Here is a 27,684-nt window from a genome sequence, read left to right as displayed (position 1 = left end):
ATCCATATGAGCACTCAAGCCCACTCAACCCACCCCACCATTTCCAGTGGCGGCAGCCAAGCGTTAAGAGCAACATCAAGGCCTTGGGGCCACTGCGAGCGAGTCAGCCCGGCCCCTCGGGTGCTCTACTTATTTACACAAGCCAAGAAGTGTACATATTGTCAGATTTGAACAATTATTTGTAGAATTATGAGGCGTACGAGTGTGGGGATGCATGAATGTTCTAAGCCACAAAAGTCCAGTCGAAGTCACGTGTTGGGCCGTCCTTTGAGCGAATCAAAGCTAATGACGGGTCGTTAGCCGCCAAGTTCAACCAACTGGGACGGCCAGAGTCACGTATTCTAATTTAATTTCTGCCTTATTTCACCTTTAGCACTGCTGTCCAATTTAATGCCGCCTCGATTTATTTGCCTGTTGAGGCTGAAATCCTGAAACATGACGAGCAAATCGTCAAAGGAATGTCGCTCAGCCTTTTGTTGCCGACCGGCTGCCCCCGGGCCATTTGGCGAACGCATTATGCCGTTGATTAAGGCCTATGCATTATTTATGTAGGTCAGCGAAACGACCTTTAATTGGCTCGCAAGTGCGCTGCAATGTCCTTACTCTTTCTGCCACCCTTGTCGTCCTTTCCAACAGTTATATTTAGCGGCAGCACGAAAGTCCGCCCGACCTGCCGAGGGGTCAGGGGAGCAGAAGAAGGACAAATCGTTTGTCCAACTCCTCGAAGCGATCATTATGGGGAATCATCTATTATGGAAAATGTCTAATATTTATTTTTACATTTTTGTATGCATGTTTTATTTATTTATTTTTTTAAATATATATGATTTATTATTTAGATATTTTTTAAATTTAACTAATTATTTATGTATTTATCGTTTTAATATTTACTTTCTCTTAATATTTTATTATATTTTATATACTTAATACGTTATATATTTTTCAAAAATTAATTTAATTTTCGATTTATTTTGTATTTTTTTGTTAATATTTACTAACCTTTAATATTCTTGAATGTTGCACTTCTGTATTTTCTTTTCCAAACTTACTTCAGGATCATCAAAATATTTTTTATTTATTTTTGTATATATTTTTTAGTTTTATTATTTATTTTTTTGCTTGTTGATAAATGTTTACATTCGCTTAACATTCTTGCATGTTGCACTCTAGTATTTTCTTCAGGATATTTGAGGAGCACAACGCATGACGTCGCCGGGTGGTGCAACAAATTTCCGAGCTGAATACAATGGCTGGCACTTTGCCAAGGTAGCCAGTCGGCGGGCAGCGCAGCCAGCGGCGACATTTGTGCAATTGAAAAGTTTTTACTCGGAACAGGCCAACAATGAAATTTCACGCATACCAGGCGGACAACGTGAGCAGTTAGGCCAGACAGAGAAAGCAAGTGATGTAATTGTGTGCGAGCGAGAGAGTGTGACATAGAGATAGAGAGAGAGAGAGAGACAGAGGGAGGGAGATGCCAAGCCTGAACAAGCGCGTGTGCTTCCCCCTGCTTCTGCAACTGTATTGCACTTCAACAATTTACTCAATGAATCATGGACAACAGCTGATTTATATTTATGAGCACACTCTCACACACACGCATACACACACACATACAGGCGGCCCTGCACTTGGAAAATGCGTGTGCTGGCAACGATTGGTGTCCTTGATACGATTCAAGTACGACCATCAAGTGCGCCAAGTGTCTCATTGTGCATTTGTGTGTCCAGGCCGCATCGAAGGTCGCCGGCTATACTAAGGCTCGTTATAGTCGGGCAATGTCATTAGGCACGACTAAACGTGGGGGTGGGGGGTTGATTTGGGAGTTTGGCTTTGGGTTCACATTGGATTGGGGTTGGCCGACCCAGGCCGGTCCTAGTTCTAGTTTCCTCTGCCTATTGTGAACGAGCTAAAAATCAATTGAGTGACTTTGCATGTCCGAATATCCAGCTATTTTTACACTGTCCAACACGTGTGCGAAACTTGCTCTTGTTGCCTCACTATTTTCTCTGTGTAAATGTGGTGAAAGGGGGGAAAACCGAGACGCGTAACACGAGTGATGAAATGAAATGTGGAAAATCCCGCGGCAGCTATTGTTGCCATTCCTTTCCAGAATTGCAGTTGTTGATGGCACTGTACTATGTGTGTGTGTGTGTGTGTTTGCTTGTCGGCTTTAGGTAACCAGCAGAGAACACAACACGTCAACAGCGACCGGCTCAGGTGTGGTCTTTGTTTGCCACAGGTAGAGCAGAAGGTGCGCGGGCGGCGTCGGCAGTGACTGCCGCAGCAGCCGCAGGCGCATCATTTGCGCTCTTTACTGTTTGATTAACGGTTTAACGATTTGAGCAAACAATTGCGCCAACAGCAGCAGCAGCAGCAACGACAACAACAACAGTAAGCAGCAAGCAGTAACAACAAATGGCTGTTAACCAAAGTGTGTGCGCTCGCATCCAACTCTTGGCTTACAAGCGACCAGACTGGGGCGCCCACAGCAGCCACGCCTCCTTGTTGTGCAGCTACATGTTGTTTCTCAATTAAAGTAAAGTGCTATTGCGAGCATGTTTAACAAAAGCTCTGTTGGCCAAATTATAAGTAAATATTTACCAACAAATTAGCTGCCATCCACAATGTAGAGCATTTCATTTAAACACCTGTTTAGCTTGATATCATTTATATGAAATTTAATATCTATAATTAAAACTTGCCGCTTAGCTTTAGTTTTACCCACTAGGGCTAAATGTAATCTATGTCAATTTTCCATTGAAATTTACTGACAGACCAAAATAATAAACCGACTAAATCCTTTCTCTCTTTTTTTTTTTTTAGCTCAACATTGTTGTGTGTATTATTATTATTATTTTTTTTTTGGTTTTTTTTTTTGTAGAGCTTATATGTAATTTCCGCAGCAAAATGTTTTACAGTGAACTCGAATATATTCAATTTGTTGTCCCGGGCAACCGGAAGTGTGAACGTATTTTAAGCAATTCTAACTGCGGCTAGCAGCGCGTGGTAAGTGACTTGAATTAACGCAGCACAGCAAATGTAATTGGGCATCCTTTTCGAAACCTTTTCTAATTGTATTGCAAGTATTTGCGGGTGTTTAACTTAAAGTCACTTGCTAAAGCAATTAAAACTTGATTTGGTTTGCTAAACTAATTCAATTGACTAATTGCTTTGTTTATGTTGCTTGTTGTTTATGTTGTTTGCCTCTTTGAGATAAGTTCGTCTGGATGCCAGCAAAACTCTCGAATCAATGGCATTAGTCCAATGAGATTCATTAAAATTTAATGAGCTCGAATAACAGTGTTAATTGTTTGATGTGTGACTGTATGAGCATGTATGTATGTATGTGTGTGAGTGCGAAGCATGAATACTTTATGTTTAGCAGAATTTGCAATGCCCCAAATAACCTAAGCAGATCAAGCTGATGGGCGTGCCATATGCGACGGTATATATTTAGATCTTTGGCATTTGCAATCAAGTTCACCGTTTGATGGGAGATTAGATGGGTTTATATATGTTCGAAATGAACATGAAACGTGCACTAATATTGTTAGTTTAGATATGTATCTGAAGTTAGTCGAAATATGTAGGTGTGAGCAGAATATATACATATGCAACTGGAACAGAATTACAGTTATAAAAGCCACGCTTATAGCGCTCGTATGGTAATTGCGACGAAAATTCTGGTCCTTAGACAAACTTATATGGTTATAGAGTCTTCCCGATATAACGACGGTGCCTTGAGCGTTGCTATAATCGGATTCTACTGCATATAGCTATAGAGTTGTAACTATATATATCTAAAGAGCTTGAACTGATTTGATGATAGATATATCAGAACTATTTAGGAGAAATAAATATAAGAATGCCACTATATATTTATAGGCAATGTCTTCCTGACTGTAATATAATCTTATGAAGGGATATAAATATGTGCATGAACTGATTCGATGAAATATATATTAGACATATTAGAAAGAAATCTAAGAATTGCACTAGATATTTCTAATCAATGTCTATAAAAGTATGAGGTTCATCTGATTGATTAAGTATGTCCAAGGGATACATGCCTAAGCTATACAAAGGGTAGTTAGGTTATATATTAATACGCTTTATATGAGTACGGAAGATGCACAAATTCAATATGTATCACATATTCCAAGTGAAATTAAGCTCTACTTCACTATATGGTATTAGGAAGGGATATATGTATGTGCGTATGTATGTTTGTTAGTCGAGTCTGCACTTTGCCTTATTAACTGTGCGAACTTTGCTATTCCTGAGACTGGCATTGTTGACTTCTTTGCAAATTGGTTTTTCGCAACGAAATGCTTGGGTATTTGGCTTCAAGTCGATTCTGCTGTTGCTGCCGCTGCTGCTGCTGCTGCTGCTGCTGCTGCTGCTGCTGCTGCTGCTGCTGCTGCTGTCATAGCTGTCATTCAGTCACATTTTCCGATTGCTGTTGTTGTTGTTGTTGTTGTTGTTGTTGCTGTTTTTACTGTTGACTGAGGCGGCGCTGCGTTCGCATCCAATTACTTCGTCGCGTAAATTAAGCAGCTGGCATTGAAAGACGTCACTCCAGTGTGCAGAGTCAGCCCATTCCTATATGGGAGTGGCACTGGCAACATGATTTCAAGTGCGTACGTACACCATGCTTATTTTTCATTTGCTTTGTAGTAAAAAAATTTGATTATGGCTTTTTGTTGAAGACGGTTAATTTCATTTCAGCCAGGCCGCGACAACGCAATGCTGAGTGATGTGGCAGCTACCCGGCAAGTGGGTGAGTCCCCTCGACACGCCTCGCCATCGACTAATTTCATTAAAAGCCCAGGCACACATTTATATGTTTAACAGATTTTGCAAGAACAACAAAATTAATGGAATAAAAATAAGTCGCAACTGGAAGCCCAACTCATTTTAAAACTTTTACGAACCTTAACCTTTTTTTCTTTTATAAGGCCGAGTTCATAGCAAACATACTTATGTATATTATGTATGTACAGCACAGATGCGAAAGTCTGAGTTGCTTAATTAAGAGCCGCTTTCATCGCATCGCTTCGCATCGCGTCGCGTCGCATCGCATCGCGTCGCATCGCATCATCACATCTCGTCCTGTAAGTAAAGTTTCTCTAACGAGCCTTCACTTGATTTTGTTTCGGGCTCGTCTTATTCAAAGTTCGGCTTCGGTCGCTGCGGCCGCTGAATCCAATGAGGGTTCAATAAGCAGCGTGTAGGGTCCTTCCTCGAACTGGCTGAAAATGCTAATCAACAGCTTAAAATTTAATTTGGGCCTTGGCCATGTAAATAAACAAAATCAGCCCGAGTCACACGCAGATTGGGCAAGTGCAAGAAAGTCAACTCAAGCTGGGGCCAACGAGCACGAGCGAACAGAGTTTTGTGTACTTAGGAGTGCGCTGGTCGCTTGGTCATTTTTGACATTGACATTGTCCCGAAATTCAATTCCGAGCATTTGGTTAACTTTGTTAAAAAGTCCAAAATTAAAATCAGGCTGAAAGTCAGAAGTGTCGACCACATTGTGGCCTTTTGCCGGCTTAACTAAGTTTCCGTTGCGTATACGCAGCGTGGACCGTCAAATGCAAAGAGAAGCAGGTAGGCATAAGCTGTTGCTGCAGCTGCTGCTGCTTCTGCTGGTGCTGCCAGACAAATGCTAAGCCTCAAAGTAATGCTGATGAGCTGAGAAACTTCGTTGTGAAGAATGATTTCATTTCGACAGGCGACGGATATTTTGACTCCGGGCTTCGGAATGGCCCTTCTGGTGTGGGCGGGCTACTCTGTAAAGCGTATACAAAATCGATAATAGCATAAATAATGCATACACGACGCCGGTAGCAAGGCTCGCATAACGTAAAAAAATACACAGAAAAACGCGAGCGTAGAGACAATAGCATAGGCCCATGGGTGAGCGAAAGGACAAAGGAAAACACAGGGCTCATCTACCATGCTCACATCTGACTGAAACAACACTGATCCCAAAAAAAAAAGAAGCATACATATGTGTATATGTGAATGTGAATGGAATATGTGTGTTTGCTGGGCAAAAAGAGAGAGAGAGAGAGAGAGAGAGAGAGAGAGAGAGAGCAGGAAAATACGGTCGGCGGACATTTAACCAGCACACAATAGAATAGCTCAATGGCTTCTAAAGTTTGAAACTAAAGCAACGCCGGACCACAATGCGACGAGTGCAAAGCAAACACAGCTCGGATGAAGGATGCTGATGTCAGAAGGCCTGCGAGGGCTGCCTCAGCAGTAATGGCTGTCGCGCTGGCACCTTGACAGCGTCAAAGGCCGCGCGCCTCCTCGACTGAGAGCAAATTTCTTGAACTCTATATAAATATTTCATCGTTGAGTTTTTATTTGCATATAAATTGAACTACAGACTGGGAAGATAAATGCGCACGGATGGCAAATGTTTTTGATCTACTCTCAGCTGAAGTTGGGGGAATTATTTAGTTCAGCTTGAAATAGAAATTGTTATTCAATTGACCTGAAGTTACAGTAAAAGTTTCCACGTCAAGGCCATAATTATATTAAATTAAATTTACATTTTATGTTCCATGTAAGAGCGGTCTAAGTTGAATTTATTTAAATAACTGAAAAAAGTTATATGAAATTAATTAATTATATAAATTATTTATATTTATTTATATAAAATTAACACTTTCGTATACCGAAAATTAATTATAAACATAATAAAAAATTAAAAATAAAAATAAAAAAATTAATTTGATTTTCAATTTTTATAATATAAATTGCAAATTAAAGTGATAATTTGCGTTTCATATACAAATTTAATTTAAAAAAATTATAAATAAATTTTTAATACAAAATTGCAATATATCTACATATATCTAATTTGCCCTTCTTCTTTTTTTTCGGAATTTGCTTAAATGAATCTTAAGTTTATCGCTTGAATTGCAATTATAAACAATGCATATGCCTTTCAAATCCATCATATATAGATATCTATATTTACGTATATGAAGTTAAAGGGTATCGCCTAGTCGAGCATATCCAAAGCACACTGAATCCATTCGCGTTGCTTTCGATTGTTTCAACAAAGCAGGTAAATTTCTATTTGTTTTAATTGTGTGCTTAGGGAACTTGTGTAATGGGAGCATAAATTATTTATTATTTATTTACTGTGAATGACTTGAACTCCAGCTAATGATATAGTCAATGCAAATGGCTGAGCCGGAAGCGGAAGTCATTATAATGAGAGCCGCCGAATGATTGTTTGCGTTATTCGCGTAACTTTAGCTCTGCTCAAATATGTCAGATGCGCGGAATATTCATTTGCATATCTGCTATTGCTTCGTCCGTCTCTTCGTCTGTTTGTGTGTCTGTCAGATTTACACTGAAGTGTGTAAATAAACATTTATACAGCCAAGTTATTTGAGCTATTTATTGGTCAATAAAACGAGAGCAGCAAAAGGCGTTTCCATTCGCACTTGAGTGCTCAATGAAAATGCAAAACTGTTTCGAATGCTTTTCCGGATTTGTAATTATTGTGAAGTGCAGCCAAGAGAGCAAACGATTTTTGGCAATTAAAATCGATTTCATGTAGCACTTGTGGCTTTGATTTCCATTCTGCGTACTCTGGTATTGTGCATTGATAACGAGACTCATGCGCATTGTGCATGAGAGCCCTAATTAAAGCATTTAATACAGGGAATTGTGTAGATATTCTCAAAAATATTTTGATAGATATGCTCAGATACCAATTTAATTGCCAGAAGATGGAAACAGCATTTGATTGATGAAAATCCTGTCTGAATATATGAAATTGGATTAGAATCAAACTCTGGAATTTCTGATTGCTGTGCTTGGACAAGCAATCGATGTTTGTGGGAAATATGATGAATGATTTGTATATGCCAATTAATATTCAGAGCTAATTCATATGTCAGCTTCTGATTCATTTCAAATTCATGATCTTAAATAAAGTTTATTATATTAAGTAAAGCATGCTCGAGTTTTTTCAGTGATATTTTGTGCAATAAATTAATGAAGCACTGCTTTAAAAACTCTTTCTCTGGGCCTGTTCAGACTGGGCCAAGCATGACAAGTTCATTAATTTCATTTTCAATCTAAGCTATGGAATTGGCGTTGGCATCCTCAACGATTTCCAGCAGCATCGCATCATTATGCTGGCAATGAATCTGATAAGCTTACAGCTAAATCCAAAACGGAGACGCCAATCAAGCAAAACCCACCCCCAGTCCCCAGCCCCCGCTAACACCCACTGCAGACACCCACACAGCGACAGCCATGAGAATAGCAACCAAAAATGCCTAAAGGCATTTATTCTATTTATCATTTATCCAGCCATTTATCGAGAGACATCCGAGACGCTGCCTGAAGTATCGCCGGAATAAATAATGCCATTTACACTGGAAACAATTCAGTGCAAATATTTGCTCGCTTCAAGCATTAGCTGGCATTAGCTCAATGAAAATAACTGGATTTCTATAATTTCTAAACTGTACACAGTATAAGGTATTTTCCTATCGGTTAACGGCGCACAATGAACTTTGTGATTGTCGCAACTTTGCAGCTTGACAAATGCAACATTGACAGTTCTAACTAGCTAAATCCAAACTGTATCTCACAGATACAAACTTTTTCGAGCACAGCTCCAAAAGTTTCAATTCGTACATGGAAATTTCTATAAAATATGTTTGCGTGTATGTGGGTGTGTGGGGGGTGTGTGGGTGTGTTTATTTAGGTGCGTGCTTGACTATTCTGTTGACGATGCAGCTCTGCAATTTATGCAAAAAGTTTGCATTGCTTGGGCACAGACATTCGGTGAATGCCAAATAGTGATGTGTGCGTGTGTGTGTGTGTGAATATGTGTGTAGTTCCTGAGCTTATGGTAAATTTGATTCTAAAAGCCAGACAAATAAACCCAGTTTATTGAAAGGTAGTTGCAATTCACCCCCAATGTCCTATGCCAACAAAATCGATTTCCCCCAGCGCTCAGTTCAGAAAGCTCTATTAAAAAAGCAAAAAAAATTATTATAAAGGAAAAAAAACATCAGCAGCAGAGTAAAAGCAAATGTCAGGAGGCTGAGGCGACTCGCCCGACTGTGAGTGCTAAGCGAGGTGCAGAAGTGTAGCAGTGAGTGCTCTCCATAGAGAGTCCCATGGCAAATGCTATGTTCAGGCGCAGCGAGCAGAGCCTACAGCGAAGGCCAGAGGGTGGGTCCACTGAACCTGCACAGTGGTGCCAAATCGAGACTAGGCAAGAGACATAACAATCATGCTTGATAGGGAGTTACAGCTAAACGAGAGAGTTGGATATTTTTAAATAGATTTTGGAGCTGAAGATAAATTGATTTATTTTTATTTACTTCACTCTCTTTCAAATATTAAAATTTATAGTGAAATACATTTAAATATTCTGGCCCTTTATTTTTATTGATGTGTAAAATTCCTCTCTAATTCTCTTTCCTAAGAAATTCTTGTAGAATTCCAGTAGTTGTATAAAGAACACTAAATTCTAAATATTTTTCCAGCATTTTTTGCTAGTTTCTTGTGAATATATCTCTCTCGCTCTGCCTCACTGCATCTTAAATATTTGTGGCACATTTTCGTATGCATCTTTGCCTCGCTCTGAAATATTTGTAAAAGCAAGTTGGTTTGTCTAAATCACTTGCTCTCTCTCTGTCTTTATCTTGCTCTCTCTCTCTCTCTCTCCCACTCTCCACCTCAGCCTTTATCTGCTAGCACAATAGCCTATATTTTCATGGAATTTACCGCACTTGTAACCAAGGTATGCTGAACACCTTTTGCTGCCAATGACCAATCTGAGCTGTGTGTGTGGGTGTGTCTGTGTGTGTGGTTTTGTCGCAGGCCAACACGGGTCACAGGCATATTTGGAATATATAACCACTAGCATTTTAAAGTTTATTAAATGGAAACCCGAAAAATCCTAAGCTTAGCCAGGCCTCGCACAGCAGCAATTGGCCAGTCTGCCGTTGTAATTTACGTAACCAGTCGAATGGTTTTTTCTATTTTGTGTTTTTTTCTCATTTCTTTTTGTTTGCGTGGATTTGGGTAGGTGGGCAGAAAAGTTTTTTTTTATTGTTAGCTTACTTGCTGAACGCGTGTCGGCTGTCCGCTTCGGGTGCTGGAGGTGGCGAGGGATCTGGATGAGCCTGAAGGTCTTGACGCCGTCATTGTCGTTGTTGATTTGCGTTTGGCTATGCTGCCTTTTGGTCTGGCGGCGGGGGCGGGAGGCGTCGATGGCTTCGGCGCTGTGGGCGGGGCTGTTGCTTGCGGCGTTTGCAACACGAGCAATGAAACTTTTTCTTTGACTGTTGCTTTTATCGCTCTTGATTACTGTTGTTGTTCTGATTGTTGTTGTTGTTATTATTGTTGTTGTTGTTGTTGTTGTTGTGATTGTTGTTATTATTTTTGTTGTTGTTGTTGTTGTTGCTGCTATCGGGCAGAAACTTCTTACATGCGCCTCACCATTTGGTCTTTAACGATTTTTGTTATTCTCTCTCTCGCTCTCTTTGTTGTTGTTTGGTCTATATTTAATTTGTCATTAGAACGAAGTTTGTGTTATTTTTATTGCTGTGCTCAAACAAAAAACGCGAAATCGATTTGTTCGAACGATATTTCTATTTGATTCACACGACTGTCCGCAACATGCGGCACGTTTTGGCAAGCAAAGCAATATAAACACACGCACACACACACACACACACACACTCACGCATACACGGATAGAGACACAAATACTTGTACACAATTCACGACAGACTTCTTCTGTATCGGGCTTTTGTTGTTTAGTGGGCTTTGCGGGCCAAAATCGAAACACGCACGCACATGTTGGCGCTTAATATATGGCCGATGTCCTGTCGCCTGAAGCTCAAGTGGCACTTGAGCTAGACGCTGGCGACACTCGCATCGACAACAGCAACAACGGCAACGGCAATGGCAACGGCAACAGCAACAACGATAACGGTACCGGCAACTGTCAGTGCCACTTTAGTTCCCTTTTTGTAGCAACGTGTGTGACAAGTGGTCACAGGTTTCAATTATTGTTGCTGCTGCTGCTGCGCTGCTGCTGCGCTGCCACTGCGCTGCTGTTGCTGATGATAATGTTGATGATGCTGACGATGTTATTGTTTTTATTTAACCAACGGGCCGTCGCATGGGCCGCTGCTGCGCTGTCGCTGGTGCCTGCTTCGAATACTGAACAGCAACTGAATCTTGCCACGGCATGCCAAATCCTTTGCCGGTCAAACAGACAACAGCAGTTGCGGCGAATTGGGGCGACGAGAGCGCGTCGGCGCACTCAGTTTTGGCGCGCAGAGCGAATTTGAAATGGGCGCAGAGTCGCATGCGAACGTAGCAAATGCAAAAGGGGAGCAGAAAGCCAAGTTTCAGTGGGTTAAGACTTGAGCTGAGCGAAGCTAAACGAAATAGGTTGAACTCTTAAGTAGAAACTCGAACTGTCTCATGCATTGCTTTTAATAAATTTATCTGTAGAGAAATACCAATTTGATTGCTGTGGAGTCGAGCTTCGGCTGGAGTCTCCCCTGAGTCGAGCCGCATAATCAAGTTGCCAAGTTTTTGCCCAGGGCAGCCGGAGGCAGAGCCAATGCTACTTGCGAATTTACATATCCATTTCTATACACAGTTGCCTGCTGCTGTCAGACTGCCGCATGCCGCATGCCGCATGCCCCTTGCCACCATCGGTGTGCGGGGCGTCAATATTTGCATTTGTAATAACAATATTTTGATGGCATACCCCAAATGTGTGCGTAAATCTAAAAAAGATTTGTTATTGCTGGCTCGAGTTTGTGTTGCGCTGCGTTGCGTTCCGCTTCATTCCATGTTTGCGCGGCTAAACAACAATCGGTGAAGGGAACAGCAGCATAGATACAACAGCAACACCAACAGCAACAGCAACAACGATGGCAACATGCCGGCGTCGGTGCCACATCATGCTTCAGCTTGGGCAGCTTGATGTCGCTCGCTGGAAGTTATTAAAATTTCATAAAATATGAAAATGCTGCAAATATATGAAACGACAACACATCTGATTTCTCGATTGTCGCCAGAGTCCCGTGTCACTGACAGCTGTCAATCCTCTGTCCCAGCTACCCATTCTCCCTCTCCCTCTCTCTCTCTCTCTCTCTCTCTCTCTCTCTCTCTCTCTCTCTTGATTGAAAATATGCAACTTCTCCGTTCTGGTTGACATCTCTTTTGCATTTAAATATTTAGTCAGCAGTCTCACAAGCTGAAAACTTAAATGCTCTGACAATTAACAGACTTTATTGGTAGGGGAGTTAGACTAGGCCCAGAAAGTTTTGAGCAAAGCTAGCATTCATAGTTGTTCTTAATAATACCAATAGCTTTAACTAATCGTGATTCAGATTATACTCATATCAACCACAGCAATCGCATCATATTATTTCGATATGTTCTTACCTTTCCTTTTTTTTTTTTTTTAATTATTTGTTTTTATTATTTAATTTTTTGGTATCAATCCAAGAGAGATCATCAATCAATTTAAAATTGTCTAGATATGTGATTGATTTATTGTGCGTTGAATTTACTGCACAGTCTCTATCTCTATTTCTCTCACTCTCCGTCTGAGTAAGAGCTTAGGCGATACACCACTTTGAGGAGATGCATTCGAATTCTGATACTTAAAGAGAGTATAAAATGGATATAAATATAAATATTATATCACATGAATTACATGAATTCTATTATAATTACTACAATAATAATAATAATAATAATTATATAGTATTTCCAAAAGTAATATACGATATATATACATATATAGATAACTCAATGGTTAGAAACAGCTCTATGATAAATACACAGAATGAGAGCTCTATGCCCTTGATCTTGTACCAGTAGCCCAAGTTAAGAGGATATCCCACAGGCCTATCCTAAGCTGTCCTAAATATATAATTCAATCACTTAGTCTGCATCAACTAAGGCGCTTTATATATAGTCTTATTTAGTTAGCTGTAAATATGGGAATTCCCGTTAATAGGCTTACCATTTAAAAACGTAAATACATTAAGAAACATTAACTATAGAAACCAGATGGATTAAATCAAAAATTTTTAATACAATTCGAAATCTACATCAATCAGAGATCTCTCATTGCCTGGTAAATAGATGCTCATCAATGAGAAAAATGTAGGTAAATTGATTGATTAAATAGCTATGCCCATTTGCAGGGCATAGGTATATATATATATATATATATATATATATATATTGATATTGGAAATGGCATCGTGGAAATGGCGCTCGGCTTTTGACACCTACGCGGCGACGTTGTCAATGTCACTTGTCATGGCCAAATTGGCGCATCTCATGAGCGATGATTGCCTGGCGGATGTTATGGATCACCAGTGTGGGCGATGCACCGAGCACCTAGAAGCATTCAGAGACATCCAGGGCAACCTGGGACAGCCAGATGCAACGGCAGCTGGGCAACTCTGACTCGAACGGCATGTTAAGTGGCAGAAGTCAAACGGGACAAGATTTAATTTTGACTTTGATGAATGTGCATTGATTTTCCCTCATATTTGTGGTGTCCATTTTTTTCTATATTATTGTTGGTGTTGTTGTTGTTGCGCTCTGTGTGCAGCGGCGCAACGCTAAAAACTTTTACATGCTTAAATTATTATTAAATTGATGGATCTCGTAGACTAAATTAGCTATGCCGCATGCTCAGCATGAATATCGTTTCTGTGCTCAACATTTATTTAATTTCCTCGATTTCATTCAGCTATATATATTTATAAAATAAAAATATGTATATATATATATATATATACATAAATATTTGTATGTTTGCCTAAGTTTCGGCTAGCTGTGCTCGCTTCACGCGTATTTTGCGTGGAAATATTTAAGTTTATTTTTGGTACATAATTTCCTTTGGCATTTCCAATATAGCTCCAATACACACATACACATACGCAAACAAATTACACACATTTGCATAGCTACAATATAATGTTTTATGAGTTTTTAAGATGCCAAAAACAAATAACACAAAAAAAAAAAAAAAGGAAAAATAAGTATAAAAGTTCTTCCACTTGGCACTTGGGCTCAGGAGGTTGGGAAAAGTTTTTTTGGGACAGGCTGCACCTGTATGGGGAAATAAATTTAATTTTTAACGTGAAATGCGAACTCTGACCCAGCAGCCAACGGTTTCTGTTTGAAAGTATTTAAGTATTTGATTCCATGTCACATTTTGGCTGCTTCATTCGGTCGAAGGTTTCGCTTATTGGCGACGCAATAAGATGATAAATTACACAAAACACAAGTAATGTTGCCCGCCCTCTATGTGTGGTGGGCGGGGACGGGCTTCGTTGCCATGACGCCGGTTAAATTATATGCCAAATAAAAATCACTCATACGCCAAGTGCGACAGAGCGAGGGGGACCCCCGATGTACTGCCACGCATTTCGCATTTCGCCGCCTGTCAACCGAGTCGAAATCTCAGCTGGAAGTTTACAACTGTCGCCGCTCGTAATCAGCTTTATTTCGGTGCCTGATGATATGCCGTTAATGTACTTGAAGTGCGGCGTCTGGCCAGCGTCTTGGCCTTGTTTACTTTCCATTTGCGCCGTGGCGCGAACTTTGACAACTGCCACTCGCCCCCGCCCGACCCCACCGTTCAACTCAGTCAAAGAACAGCATTTATTATACATGTATGTATTTTCAAATATTTATTCTCATATATTTGCCTTTTGTTGTTGTGTTTTGTTAAATTACTTAATTTGTCCAATCGAATTTCAATAATTTCGTTATAGCTTTTACAATAGTTCACATCATATCTTATGATTCTGTGGTTTGCTTTTTTGGTTTTTATTGCTGTTTGAACGCCTCGAGGCTGTTTGTTTCTCTATTAGTTTCGATTTCGGTTTCGGTTTCAGTTTCAGTTTCTGTTGGTTTAGCTCTAGATCTCGGCATAGCAATGCTGTAGTTAAGCACAAAAATAAATAACACTCACGTTTTACATGTTAATATCCATATACAAATACAAATACAAATACAAATATAAATACAAATACAAATACAAGTACAGTTACATATACATATACTAGGTATATAAACATCGTTAGGCATATAAATTAGTTTAGCTATTGATTTGTTTATAAAAATATAACAAGTTCTTTGGAGTTTGCTTCCATCATTCGATCATTGATAAGGAAAATCAGATTTGAATGACATTTTATACAATATTAACATAAAGAGCTTTCACTCCTCATAATTGATTTGCCTTGCATTTTTGTGGTATTCTTTTGTTTTTCGTTTCTCTTTTATTATTTACTTATTTTTGCTTTGCTTTGCTTTCTATCGGCTGACTAGAATCGTGGCTTTTAGCATTTGTTTCCTTTTCGCATTCATTACATTTAAATTATTTATCCTATTTCATTATTATTATTTTTTCTAAAAATAAAAAGCTTCTTGGGTTGCATTTGAATGCACACAGTTCAAAGGAAGAAAACTAAACACAATGGCAAACTGATATTTTATTTTTTATTATTAATATTAACAAAGGACCTAGCGAACGATACGAACTGCTCTTTTTAAAGTCAACACTTCGATTATAATTCATATTCATAGTTTTTTTTTGTTTCTTTTATGGAAGTCCAGATTCGGTTTTGGTTTCGGTTGAGTTAGTCCCACGTTGAGCTTGGGCCGCAGTTGCTGGAATCAAGTTGCTGACTTTGTAAGCAATGCAAAAGCCTTCCCCTTACAGGCGACACAGTCAACTTTATTCCAGGAACTGCAACGCAATTAATACACACACACACACTCACACACACTCACACTTTGAACACTTTGCATCGAATAGAAACACTTGACACGTCGAATTGAATTTAACTAGCGATATCGTTGTATATACTTGATCTATTTATAGTAGGGCTTTATTTAAGTTGCACTAGATTACTTTTGATTTTGACTGCCACACTCGTTAATTTCCATTTAATTTATGCATTCGTTTAACTATGACATTTCTCTATTTGCTTGTATTATTATATAATATATATATTTTTTTCTTCTTTTTTTTTTTTTTTTTTGGTTTTTGAGCATTCTTATTGCATGCGATTGTCGTTCAATAATATATAACATAACATTTTATTTCTATGCATATTTAGTATGTGTACTTACATATATGTATGTATGTATGTTTGTATGTATGCATGTATATTTGGGTATAACTTCTCTGTTCAATTGAATTGCATTCCGTGTGCCATAAATTTGTTCAACTTGATCTCTATACAATGTTTAGCTAATTAGTTCATAACTTGTCATTTGGTTAATTGGCACAGTTTAAATTTTAGTTAAACTCTCTCTCTATATATATTTATATACTATATTTAATTTTTTGTTCTCTATTGCCTGGTTGCCTCATCTTCTGCTCTCTTATATGACGATATATGTATATATATTGCTGCTTAGCTTTAGGTTTCTGATTGCCGGTTTCGTATGATGTTTAAACGTACGTTTTAGTTTAGTTTTACTTCTGCTTTGCTTTTGCCGGGCTTTGAAATGTGTTTACAACCTGCGCTTAACTTAAAGTAACTATTTACACAAACAAAGAAAATTATAAATAATAAATAAATCACTCATGCTCTTTTTTACTCATTCTCAGCCAAATTGAAGCTCCATCAGTGTAGCAAAAACGAAATGAAAGCGAACAGACAACGCGCCTATGGAGTGCACCTCGCACACGGCTGAATCCGTAAATGTTGACTTAAATATTTACAGTGCGAGCGCAAGCAGCATATTAATTTTAAAAATTAATGGAAAATTGTAATTGCATTTGTTCGATTGATGCAACTGGGCCATTGTCTGGCTTTGGTTGCTGTGGTTGTCGTTGTTGCTGTGGTTGTTGTTGTTGCTGTTGTTGCTGCTGCTGCTGCTGCTGCTGTTGTTGCTGGCAGTCTCTTACACATGACTGGAGGCCGTGGCGGCTGCTGCATTGTTGTTCTTGTTCCATTTGTTGATATACTCCATGGGTATCTCGATCTGAATCTCCTGCACATCCTCGGCCGACAGGCTGCCCAGATTCTGCTTGGGCCTGGGGTTATCCAGCCGGGAGCCGGGCGCGGCGCCAGCCGCCAGCCGCTGCTGCTGCTGGGCAATGGGCGTTAGCAGCGCCTCGTCCCTGTATTATAAGTTGTCCACCATCTGTGACTGGCGGCGATGCGAGGGCGTGTTCGAATTGAGATAGCTCTCCGAGTAGACGCTCTTCGCGCGCTGATCGTAGCGCAGGCTGGAGCGCCGTATGTCAATGTCCAGCGGCATGTGCCTGTCCTTCCACCAGTTGCAGAACAGGCAGAGCAGCGTGTTGCGGAAAGCCTCCCGGAAGTCGCGATTGAAGTACGCGTAGATCAGCGGATTGAGCGTGGAGTTGAAGTAGCCAATCCAGAAGAGTATCGAGACCACAATGTCTGGCACCTGGCACGCGTCGCAGGTCATGGAGAGCGTGTACCTGCGAATGCACGAATAATTCAAGCCACAATCATAACAAAAGAAATGCGAACTGTTTGCCTCTTTTTTTTTTAAGAGGCCGCCAACAACGACAACAGCTCAAAGAGCCGCCGTGGCGTATGAGTAATATTTAATTATGCATGTCGAGACATTAAATAAATTACACTTGAGCCGGCTGCCAGCGGGTCGCATCGCTCACTTACCACACGAAAAATGGCAGCCAGCAGAGAATGAAGGTGCCCATGATGATGCCCAGAGTGCGCGCGGCCTTGTGCTCCCGCTTCATTTTGATTAAATGTTTGTCCTTTGTCGGGGTGTGCTCCTGCTCGACCTCATGCAGTGTCAACGTTTTCGATGAGCCCGAGCCGCTCAGCGCCTCGCCTGCCAAAAGGGACATGAGAAATGCGCAGGGATTAGCATCAACTCTAGCCCGACCATGTGTGTGTGTGACTCTGTCAGCCAGCTAGACAGTTCATCCAGCCGATTGGTAATTCAAGCCTTTGGCTCTCAGCTCTCACCTGATGGCTGCATCGATGGGCGATGCATGAGCATCGCATTGCCATGGCGCATCATCAACTGCTTCTCCTGCCGGTTGGCCTCACGGAAAATGGCCAGATAAGTGAAAATCATTATGGTGCAGGGTATCCAGAACGAAATCGAGCTCGATATGATGGCATAGTAAGTGTTCACCACAAACGAGCACTGCTCGGGATGCTCCTTCACGAATACCTTGTGCTTGTCTGTCGTATACCAGCCGATGAAGATGGGCAGGAACGAGAGCAGCGCCGGCGATATCCATGTGTTCAGCAGCATAATGCCAACCACGCGTTTTGTCATGCTAATCGGATACTTGAGCGGCTTCACAATGGCATAGTATCTGCAAAAAAGAGCAGAAGCAGCAGCAGCAGCAGAATGCCACGGTTATTAGTATTTCAAGAGAGCCCTCACACACACACATATATCATCATCAGCTGTTGCCGTGAAGTACGTACCTATCCACTGATATGCAGCATAAATGCAAAATGCTTGCAGTTGAGAAGTACACGTCCAAGCTGTTCCACAGGTCGCACAGGAAGGGGCTGAAGTTCCAGCTGAATATTTGAAAGAAAGCAAACAGGAAAATGTTGACAGGTCTATGATTAAGCTATTAACTTTATATTATGTAATAACGGCTCGATGTGCAAATGTTTGCCCCACAAAGTATACTATGATAAGTTCAAAGCTCCCTGGCCGAACTCTAGCTGCTGTGGCTGTCTTATCAGCGTGTCCGATTTATGTGTTTATCGATTTCATCTCTTGTTAGTTTTGGCTGGCTGGCAGGTGACATTGCCCATGAACTGGCACAGTTTGCCAGCCAGGCCGAGCTGTTTTAATGCACTGTTCGGCCAGCCACAATGACTGTTATGTTGCCGTAGGCACGCACACAGACACATACCCACACACACACAGAGGGAAGGACTTCTACACGCGAATGAGCTGGTTGCATGAAAAACTCATTAAAAGTCGCGCCGTTGTCCCTGCTGAGCCGCGCCTACTCCGCCCTAATCGTCCCCCAATCGACCCGACCCATTTGTTCTCTCTCTCTGCTTGGTTTCGCCAACGGGCAGGAAAATTTATTATCAGACGACCGGCTTGGCATCAGTTTCAAAAACTTTTTGACTATTCAGAAACTGTGTGTGCGCACGCCTGCAGTAATGCCAGGATCGGGGAATGAAGGCATAGGCATAGGCGTAGGTGTGGGCATGGGCGTAGGTGTAGGCGTGGCCCTGCTCGTGTTTGCCTTTTCAGCGTTTTGCAAGTCTCTTTTTTTCCCCCCCCATTTCCCATTTCCCATTTTTGTTCTTGTTTTTGCTTTGTTCCGTTATGCGCTGCCATGAATTGGCGCTTAAGCTGGCCCACACAGAAGGGGGCGCGCCAACGATGGCGACGTCGGCGCCGCGGGCCAGTGTCAATTATGCAGCCAGCGACAGTGAAGGTAAAATTGCTAATGAATGCCAAGTGGGCTCTGGCTGGTAACGAGCTCAGCTGCCAATTTATATGCAACTTTCGTGGACAAGTGGCTGGTCGAAAGTTTTCCAAAAGGCCTGGCCCAATTCCAATACCACGCCCAACTCCGATCCCCAGCACCAGCACCAGCACCAGCCCCAACGCCAGCGCCAGCCCAAACAAAGTGCAAGTTGCGACATTATGCGCTGCACTCTCGTGGGAGCAATGAAACGATGTGGCTGGCGATGACATTGCAAACATTTCTGCTGATCTTTTGCCCCGAGTCGAGCTTAAAGTCGTCGAGCTTCAAGTCCACAGCTGCAGCTGCAGCCTGTGCATAATTAACTGGGCTATGTCTGTGCGCTTGGCATCACATGCACATATCGCATTACAATTGCACAAACAAGCACACACACGCACACACACGCACACACACATGGACAGCTGTGTGAAGGATGTGACCATGTCACACTCTGACGGGTTTTTGTGCCCAAGAATAGCAGTTGAAAGAGCGCGTTTGTGTGTGCCGTCATTCTCTGCTCTGCATGCATACCCTTGCCAACTGGAAGACACTGAGCTAAGAGATGGCGTTGGCGACACTTGAATGTGTGAAAGAGAGAGAAAGTTGCATTTTTAAGGTAAGTTGCTAACTTACATTCAATCTATTACTACCTATTATTAACACTTTAAACAGACTATCAACTTAATTATTTTATTTTAAGACTTTTTACTGTATAATTTTCACATACTCTATTAATAATAAAACAATAAAACAATAATAAAATAATAAAATAATAAAACAATAAAAACAATATACAAAATATACAAAACAATAAAAAAAAAAGAAAATAAATAAATAAAAGGGAATGAACTATTATAATTATCTTTCAAATAATAGACTAACGAAATTATGCCCTAGCAGACTCTAGCAACTGCTTACAGTTCCAACAAAGTCGTTAATATATATATATATATTTTTTTTTTTAAATTTGCATTGCAAGTTAAAAAAAATAAAAGATGCTTTGTAATAATAGATAAAATTTATATATATTAAAAAATAAAATACATGCTAACTTCTGTTTGTTTTGAAAATTATTTTGCAAGCGAAATTGTGATCTACTCTCTAGCAAATTTTTTATTTACTTGAACTTCAAACAAAGCTCGCTTTTTCATATTTTAATTACAAGTTTTTAATTAAATGCTTTTCATTAAAAAAAGGATTTGCTTCAATGAACTTTTCTAGTTTTGTCTGTTTTTTGTTTTTTTCTTTTCATTCCATAAAAAGTATTTTATATCCGATTCCCAGAGCTAAAAGTATATATGTATATTCATTTTTATTTCATTTGCTGTAGAATTGGCTTGCAGCGTGTATTTAAGTCACATACAAAAATATATATATGTGTATATAGGGGAATTTCGTAGTTTATTATTCGCACATTTTAATACTCAAACAGAGACGTACGCACATGAGCTGAAACACAAAGCGAGATGACTTTGTGCATTTGCATTCGCACATACAATCACATATGCAAAGCCACCCACCCACACACACACACACACACACGTAGCTAGAACAAATGTTGCCTTCATTTTTCAGGGACTTGTTTGGTTGTTTGCTCGGACACTTTCACTACCCCAACATAGCTGCAGCCGCCCCTTTACGGTCGACTGACATTTTAGTTGCCACAGCGCTCAGTTGCAGTTGTAATTCTTGTATGTATGTAACTATACATGAGTGTGTGTGTGTGAGTGTATTTGTATGGTTTTTTTTTTGTTGTACTTACCGCCCAGTTACTTGCACACTAAAGTTAAATGTCATGGCCATAATAGCGACCATTATATCAGCCATGGCTAAGGAAACTACAAAGTAATTCGTTATAACTCTGCAAAGAGAAGAGAGAGAGAGAGAGAGGGTGAGAGAGTGAGTGAGTGAGTGAGCGAGTGAATGCACAATCAGTAAACGAAAATAAAACCAGATATTACAAATCATGACAGCAGCCCAAGCAGCAACAACAATAACACTATGAACAATAGCTGTAACGGGCTGTGCGATATGGCATATCCTTAGATGACTAATCAGTATTTGCTGCACCTCTCCATCTTGCACATCCTTGTGGTGTATGTGTGTGTGTGCCATTGCCCCCGAGGGGGAGCTATTGTACCGATGGGTCTCTGTGAAGGACGGCAAATGACATCTGCCTGCATTCTGCTGCCAGCATGGGGCATAATTGAAAGACAAGCCAGGCATCGTGATGGAAAATGTGGTCTTTTGGCTTAGCCAGGCTTACCCGGCCACTGCCTCTCGCATGTGACATTTAAGCTTTACTGCATAATGAGTGACTGGCAATGCGCCGTGTGGCATGCGGCATGCGGCATGCCGCATGTGGAGCTGTTGAGTAATCGAAGCTATTCAATTCTTGTTAAGCAGTTTACGTGACGTATACGTAATTTATGCAGCCTAAAGCAGTTTCTGATTATGATTGAGCTCTAATGCAAATCCAATGTTTATTCCTCAGCTGTCAGCAGCAGCGACTTTTCTCTATTCTCTAGAGCTGCTCTTGAATAACGGTCCGTAGTTTGAGCCGTTAATTGCAACAAATAGCCGCCATTTTGTAAATGCGTTGCCATTATTTAGCCAGCACTCTCTCTCTTCCTCCCTCCCTCTTTCCCACTCTCTCTTTCTAGCTGCTTGCTGCCTCACTTGCACACTTTAATCGGCTGCTAGCAGCATTAAATTTTCCAACAGCTAGCAAAATAAAGAAAATCTCATTTAAACACTTTGGCGGCCGGCGCTGCTAGAAGCCGGAAGCAGTTGCCAAGCATCCTTCAGCTGAAGGCGGCGCCGCGACGTTAATTAGTAGCCTCCATGTAATGCCAAATGGATGCTACACATTGGATGCCACTCACACACACACACACGCACAGCGCAGAGCCGTGGCTCATCTTTAAGAGAGCAAAAATGTGAAAATAAATTCAGACAGCGCGGCAAGCGTTTTTATTGTGCGTCGTATAGAAAATTTAAAATTTATGCAGCCATAAAAACCATAAGCCGCCTTAATTGCCAAAGTTTTGGTCGAGGGGCTTCTGTGTCTGTGGTGTCACTTGTTTGCTTGGATACCCTGCAAAACGATTTGCAGTGAGCATGACAGGCTTGCAGTTGTTCTTATGCAAACTTTGGGCTTTGGTTGCCTGCGTATTTAATTTAATCTAACTTCTATTTCTGCCTTAGAATTTATCTGGGAATTTAGCTGGGTATCTACTAGTCGCATATACCCATTGAATACAAATTCTTCGCTCGCAATTTTGTGGACTGCATGGTGTTTTTTGTTGAATTTTTTAAAAGTTTAACTGTCACGCTTTATTATTTTGTTGTTGTTTTATTATTATTATTTTTTTGTTTTCCATTCTTGCTGCTATATCAAATATTCTCTCTTTTTTGTTGTTGTCAGTTTCACATTCCATTCTTTGTGGCATTGTTTCAAGCAGCGCCGCATCCATGCGTTCCATTTGGAAAAAATAGAACAATAGATGGATTTGCAGCCTGTGGGCAGTAGCAGCTGCCGATTTATCAAGCACACGTTTGGATTTTTTTCTAATCTCTTGCGCCTGACTGGCAATTATTTTCGGGAGAGATGTGAGATTTATATGCGAGAGCGGCTCATGCTCTTGGGCAAACATCGACTAAACTCACACACAAACCCAAGCAACCTCACCATCATCATCAGCATCAGCATCATCATTATCATCGGCACATTATTAGTTAGGCCTTGGGACAGCGACTGAGACTCTGGCAGCTAGTTACTTAAAAAATAAAATGCTGCTCATTAGTCGAGGCAGAACGAGAGAGAGAGAGAGAGAGAGAGAGAGAGAGAGAGAGAGAGAGAGAGAGAAATTAAGCGACGTTCAACCTTAATTACACCAACCTCTTGCCATGGCCAGCTCGATTTGGACTTCTTGTTATTCTTTCTCTTTGCCAAAGTTTGTTTGCCTCATTTTCAGTGTCCTTTTTCGAGCTCCACTTAAAGTTTTCATTACATCGAAGAAATTTGCATTAGGAAAAGCGAGCGCGAAAAAAAAAAAATTATAATAGAAAGGAGACAGAGAGAGAGAGAGAGAGAGAGAGAGAGCGAAGAATAGAGTACCTAAAGGTGGTGTGGCAAAATCTTGGTGGGTAAGGTACAACTTTTGATTACACGCCCGTAGGACGAGGCGACGACGTTAACTTTGATTATGTGCACCCGTCGGACCTGGCCTGGGAGACCCCGTGGGTTTTATGATGCGCTAAATTGATTTGCCTGCCAGTTATTAAGGCATAACTAAAAATATTAACGAACCGAGCCAAGCTGACGACCCATCATTTATCACTAGAAAACTTTTTTATGGTAATGTCGCGCACTCTGTCTCTCTTACTGTCACTGTCCCTGTCTCTGCCTCTGTCTCTGTCGCTCTAGATAAATGTTGAGCGAAGGACGGCGACATCGCCATTCTCCGTGCCATGAGTTGACAGCGCATCCAACGAGGTCGTCTCGCTGAGATGTTGACAAGTATCAATTCTCACACATGTGTGTGTGCGCCTTAGTGTGTGTGCGCCTAATTAAAATAAATGTTATCATCAACAGAAATTCTTTGTAAAAAAAAAATTAAATAAAATAAAATAGAAATAATATGGGTCCGGCGAATAGGGGCAATCTTGTAATGTATATAAAAGGAAAATTTGCCCACTTATATACCAGCTATATTCTAATAGAAAAGCGCGAATCTCCTGATTAATAATGATAATGATAATAATGAAGAAATAATAATGAAGAAATGTTTCTGAGCAGGCGAAAAGGGCTAATTAAATAATACAATAAGAAAACATTTATGCAGTTAAAGACATCTAACTTGGCATTTAATATGAAAGATGAGTTGGCTGTCTTGAATGCCAGATATGGTGCTAATCAAAAAACGTGAATCTGCTAATTAATATTTGTGCTGATACAGTTACTATGTGCCGCTCCCCTGGACTCGGCAAAGTTACTCGAATCTAATTCGGGGCAGCTGGAGGGAGAGAGAAATGCAAATGGATGTGCATAGTGTGGCAGGGCAAGCTAGTCGGGACTTGCTTAATTATTAGCAAAATAAATAAGGACAGCAAATGGCTACATAAAGCACAAGCAGACAAGTCGTGAAATGTCGGGCAGAAAAAATGGGGGTAGAGAAGGGAGGCGGAGCGGAGGCGGAGACGCACGTGGGGAACGACTTTTGGACGTGCATGAATTTTATGCGAAGCTGACAAAAATTGAGCAGAGAGAACGGAATAATTAGAAAGTGTTAAGGCAGCGTGTGCAGGTGCGGGCGAGGGGCGAGGGGGCGAGTGGGCGAGGCAGAGGCTGAGGCTCGGCGCAAATTGGCAATCAAGGCAGCTCCAAGGGGAAGGGCGGGAGGCAGCACAGCTTTGTGTAAATTTTACGCAATTACAAAACAAGTAAAAGAAAAACGCAGAGAGAAAAAGAGCGAGAGAGCGAGAGAATGAGAGAAAGGGAATGGAACGCTAATTGCTTTTCACAGATAATTAGAATGGAATGGGAGCAGAGCTGGGCTCAGCGCGAGCGGAGCACATTGCGTATACGCACCTTAATTTTCTAACACGCATCACAGAAATAATAACAAGCAGATTGCCGCAGATGGCCGCAATGATGATTAACAGCATGACGGATGCCTTGAGCACCCAGATCAGATCGTCGAACCAATCCTCGGCCCCCTCGGCTGCGGCAAGTCCTGCATCCAGCGTGGCTCTGCTGTCGTTGTAGAGCGCGCCGGACGTGCTGCTCAGCAGCGTGGCATTCAGATCGTGTGTGGCGGGCAGGGGCGTGGCAGTGCCTTGCAGCGGCAGTGCGACGGCATCGAGGGCGCCAGCCGTGGCGGTCAGCGCGTTCGTTGTGTGCAGCACGGCAGCCGTGGCCAGCGCCGCCGTGGCGCCGATCAGCCTCAGACTGAGGCCGGGGCTGCTCCTTGGGCTCGTTGTGGTGCGTCGTATTGTGGTTGCAGTTGCAGTTGCAGTTGCTGTGGCTGTTGCTGTCGCCAGTGGCGACTCGAGTTGTGCCGCTGGCTCTGGTTGCATCTCTGGCCGCTGGCCACTGCAGCGGCAAAGTCTTTTGCGTATCCTTGTGGCGCTGCTTCTGTGTCGCATCGTTGTTGTTGTTGTCGCCGCAGCGCTGGATAATGCGGGCAGATGTCCCAGCTCCAGGCACGGACTAGCTGGCATTTGACTTGACTTTAGCATAGACACAGACACAGACACAGTCACAGTCACAGACACGGCACGGACAGGAGCTCTTTCACTCGCTTTCTCAAATATTCTTTTAGTAACTTTTTACTTGGCTTCACTTGCAGCTGTTGCGGCTGCTCTTGGCCCGCTTTCGCTAGCCTCTCAAACGGACTCGGACTCGAACTCGAACTCGCACTCGGTCTGGGTCTTGGTCTCAATCTCTTGCACTTGCGTTAATTCGCTGGGTGAGCAGCTGCGCCATTAGGGATTCGCGACACGCGTGGCGCTAGCGACGTTGAAATCAAAACTGAAACGGCCACCGCAACGGAAATTGATTCGCGGACCGTGCGACGGCAAAGGCGACGCACACGGCAGCGGGACGACAGAGAGACGGCGAGGGAGACGGCGCGGTAGACGTCAACGTCCACGTCAACGTCAACGTTCAGCGTTCAGCGTTCAGCTTTCGTGTCGCTTTTGGTGGCTGTCCTTGCCAACGCTAGCCGACGCCCACTCAGCTCGACTGTTGTTGTTGTTGTTGTTGTAGTACTTGTTGTTGTTAAAGATAATATTATTATGGAGACGTCGCTGTTGCTGGACTCGCTCGCGTTTTGGCTATGCGGCTTCTGTTTTTATTTTACTCTATTTGTTGTTGTTGCAGCCTCTGCTCGCTGATTGGTTTTTTGCTTGCTTCAAGCGACTGCGTTTTAATTCTGTTCATTTTTGCTCTTTCTTTTTCTAAAATTTATTTTTCTTTTTATACATATATATATGTATATGTGTATATTATTTTTTTCTTTTTGATTGCTGCGGCGACCGTGTCGCTTAGCTGCTGCTGCCGCTGGTTGTGGTAGTGCGGCTTCTGCCACTAGATTTAATATTTGTTGTATTTATTTTTAACATTTCTTGTCTTCGATCTATTTTCAGCACTGTTCGTGCAAGTGGTTTTCACATTTACATACATATACTGCACCAACTCACGATGTTTCCACGCTTTCGCCGCTCTGCCATGAAACCAAAAAAACGTTGGAAATACATAAAAACTCATGCGTTTGCTATTCATAATTGCTGTTGTCGTTGTTGTGGTTGTTGTTTTACTTTTGTTTTATGCTCTTTGTGTATCGAAATTAAGTTCTTGTTATATATGTATATATGCTTGTATAATTTGCTATCGTATTTGTATTGATTTTAGTCAATATTTGTTTATTCGCTGACGTAGAAATATTAATTGAAATGGATTTGGTGTATTGCTTGAGTGGCATTGGGCATACAGGGTGCCCATTAAACAACTAACACGAGATACAGATTATTATTTATATTATTTTTCCTTTCATTCCCTGCGACTCTTAAATAATATCTGTTTTATTTCTATGCCAAAGATAAATCTTTGAGTAGTCAGAGCGAAAATGGCGCCGTTTCGTGTTTTTGGCAAATAGAGGGTGCCTCACTCAAGGCAAACTGAATTGAAATATTAAAGCAGCTGAAATTGTAATTCATAATATAGCTAACAACTTGACCAACATAACTGTTCTAGTCTATAGCTAGCTTTCATATCGGACGCATCCTGTCGAACACCCTGTATACTGAAAATGATTTATATGACGACAGCTGCGCCGAGGAATGTCACTCTCTTGATGCTTTTTGCTGCTCACTCCAAGATATTTTCTTTAGCTCTACGCATTGCCCATTCCTATGCTCCCTTTGCAATATTCAAGCTAAAAAAAAAAAAAATAATAATAATAAATAATAATAAAAATAAGTAAATAAAATAAAGAACAACTCAAAATGAAATCCTAATGCTATTATTATTGTCTTTCGAGCTCTGTTGCCTTTAGTCACTTTATCTATATTTATGTAGATGTATATAGTCTAGGCTATAATTGTATGCGACTCTTGTATGTTTTGTGTATTTCTATTTAAAATATTCTCTAATT

At 41.2% G+C, this 27,684-nt stretch overlaps 2 protein-coding genes across 6 annotated transcripts in view; both read right to left on the bottom strand.

Moving 5' to 3' along the window:
* LOC6573269 (octopamine receptor beta-3R) overlaps nt 1–11,233 on the bottom strand; it is a 43,588-nt gene extending 32,355 nt beyond the window's left edge. For 2 of the 4 annotated variants that reach the window (XM_032731484.2, XM_044007265.1), the window contains exon 1: nt 10,120–11,233. The gene's annotated coding sequence lies outside the window, so the exon portion shown is untranslated. The remainder of the gene's footprint in view (nt 1–10,119) is intronic. The other 2 variants (XM_001999320.4, XM_032731480.2) reach the window with 2 other exon arrangements.
* Nucleotides 11,234–14,854: 3,621 nt separating this feature from the next.
* LOC6573272 (octopamine receptor beta-2R) lies at nt 14,855–27,448 on the bottom strand. Of its 2 annotated transcripts, XM_001999322.4 has the most exons (6): nt 25,119–27,446; nt 21,288–21,386; nt 18,510–18,608; nt 18,036–18,394; nt 17,721–17,898; nt 14,855–17,518 (listed from the first exon to the last, which is right to left on the bottom strand). In XM_001999322.4, exons 1-6 carry the CDS (start codon nt 25,766–25,768, stop codon nt 17,197–17,199), a joined length of 1,707 nt encoding a protein of 568 aa, XP_001999358.3. In that variant the 5' UTR covers nt 25,769–27,446; the 3' UTR covers nt 14,855–17,196. The 2 variants fall into 2 exon arrangements, with proteins under 2 accessions (XP_001999358.3, XP_043863224.1); XM_044007289.1 differs by lacking the exon at nt 21,288–21,386 and having other exon boundaries at nt 25,119–27,448.
* Nucleotides 27,449–27,684: the final 236 nt, after the last annotated feature.

Source organism: Drosophila mojavensis, unplaced genomic scaffold, assembly GCF_018153725.1.
Source record: "Drosophila mojavensis isolate 15081-1352.22 unplaced genomic scaffold, ASM1815372v1 contig_16, whole genome shotgun sequence".
In the NCBI taxonomy this organism is placed as follows: Eukaryota; Metazoa; Arthropoda; class Insecta; order Diptera; family Drosophilidae; genus Drosophila; species Drosophila mojavensis.
This window is presented reverse-complemented; position numbering and strand designations above follow the sequence as displayed.

Excerpts from the sequence above, each read along its gene's own strand:
- LOC6573272 (XM_001999322.4), bottom strand. The coding sequence starts at position 25,768 with ATGCTAAAGTCAAGTCAAATGCCAGCTAGTCCGTGCCTGGAGCTGGGA. Across the intron at positions 18,609-21,287 it reads AGTGTGCAAGTAACTGGGCG|CTGGAACTTCAGCCCCTTCC; the intron begins GTAAGTACAACA and ends TCAAATATTCAG. Across the intron at positions 18,395-18,509 it reads TGCTGCATATCAGTGGATAG|ATACTATGCCATTGTGAAGC; the intron begins GTACGTACTTCA and ends TCTTTTTTGCAG.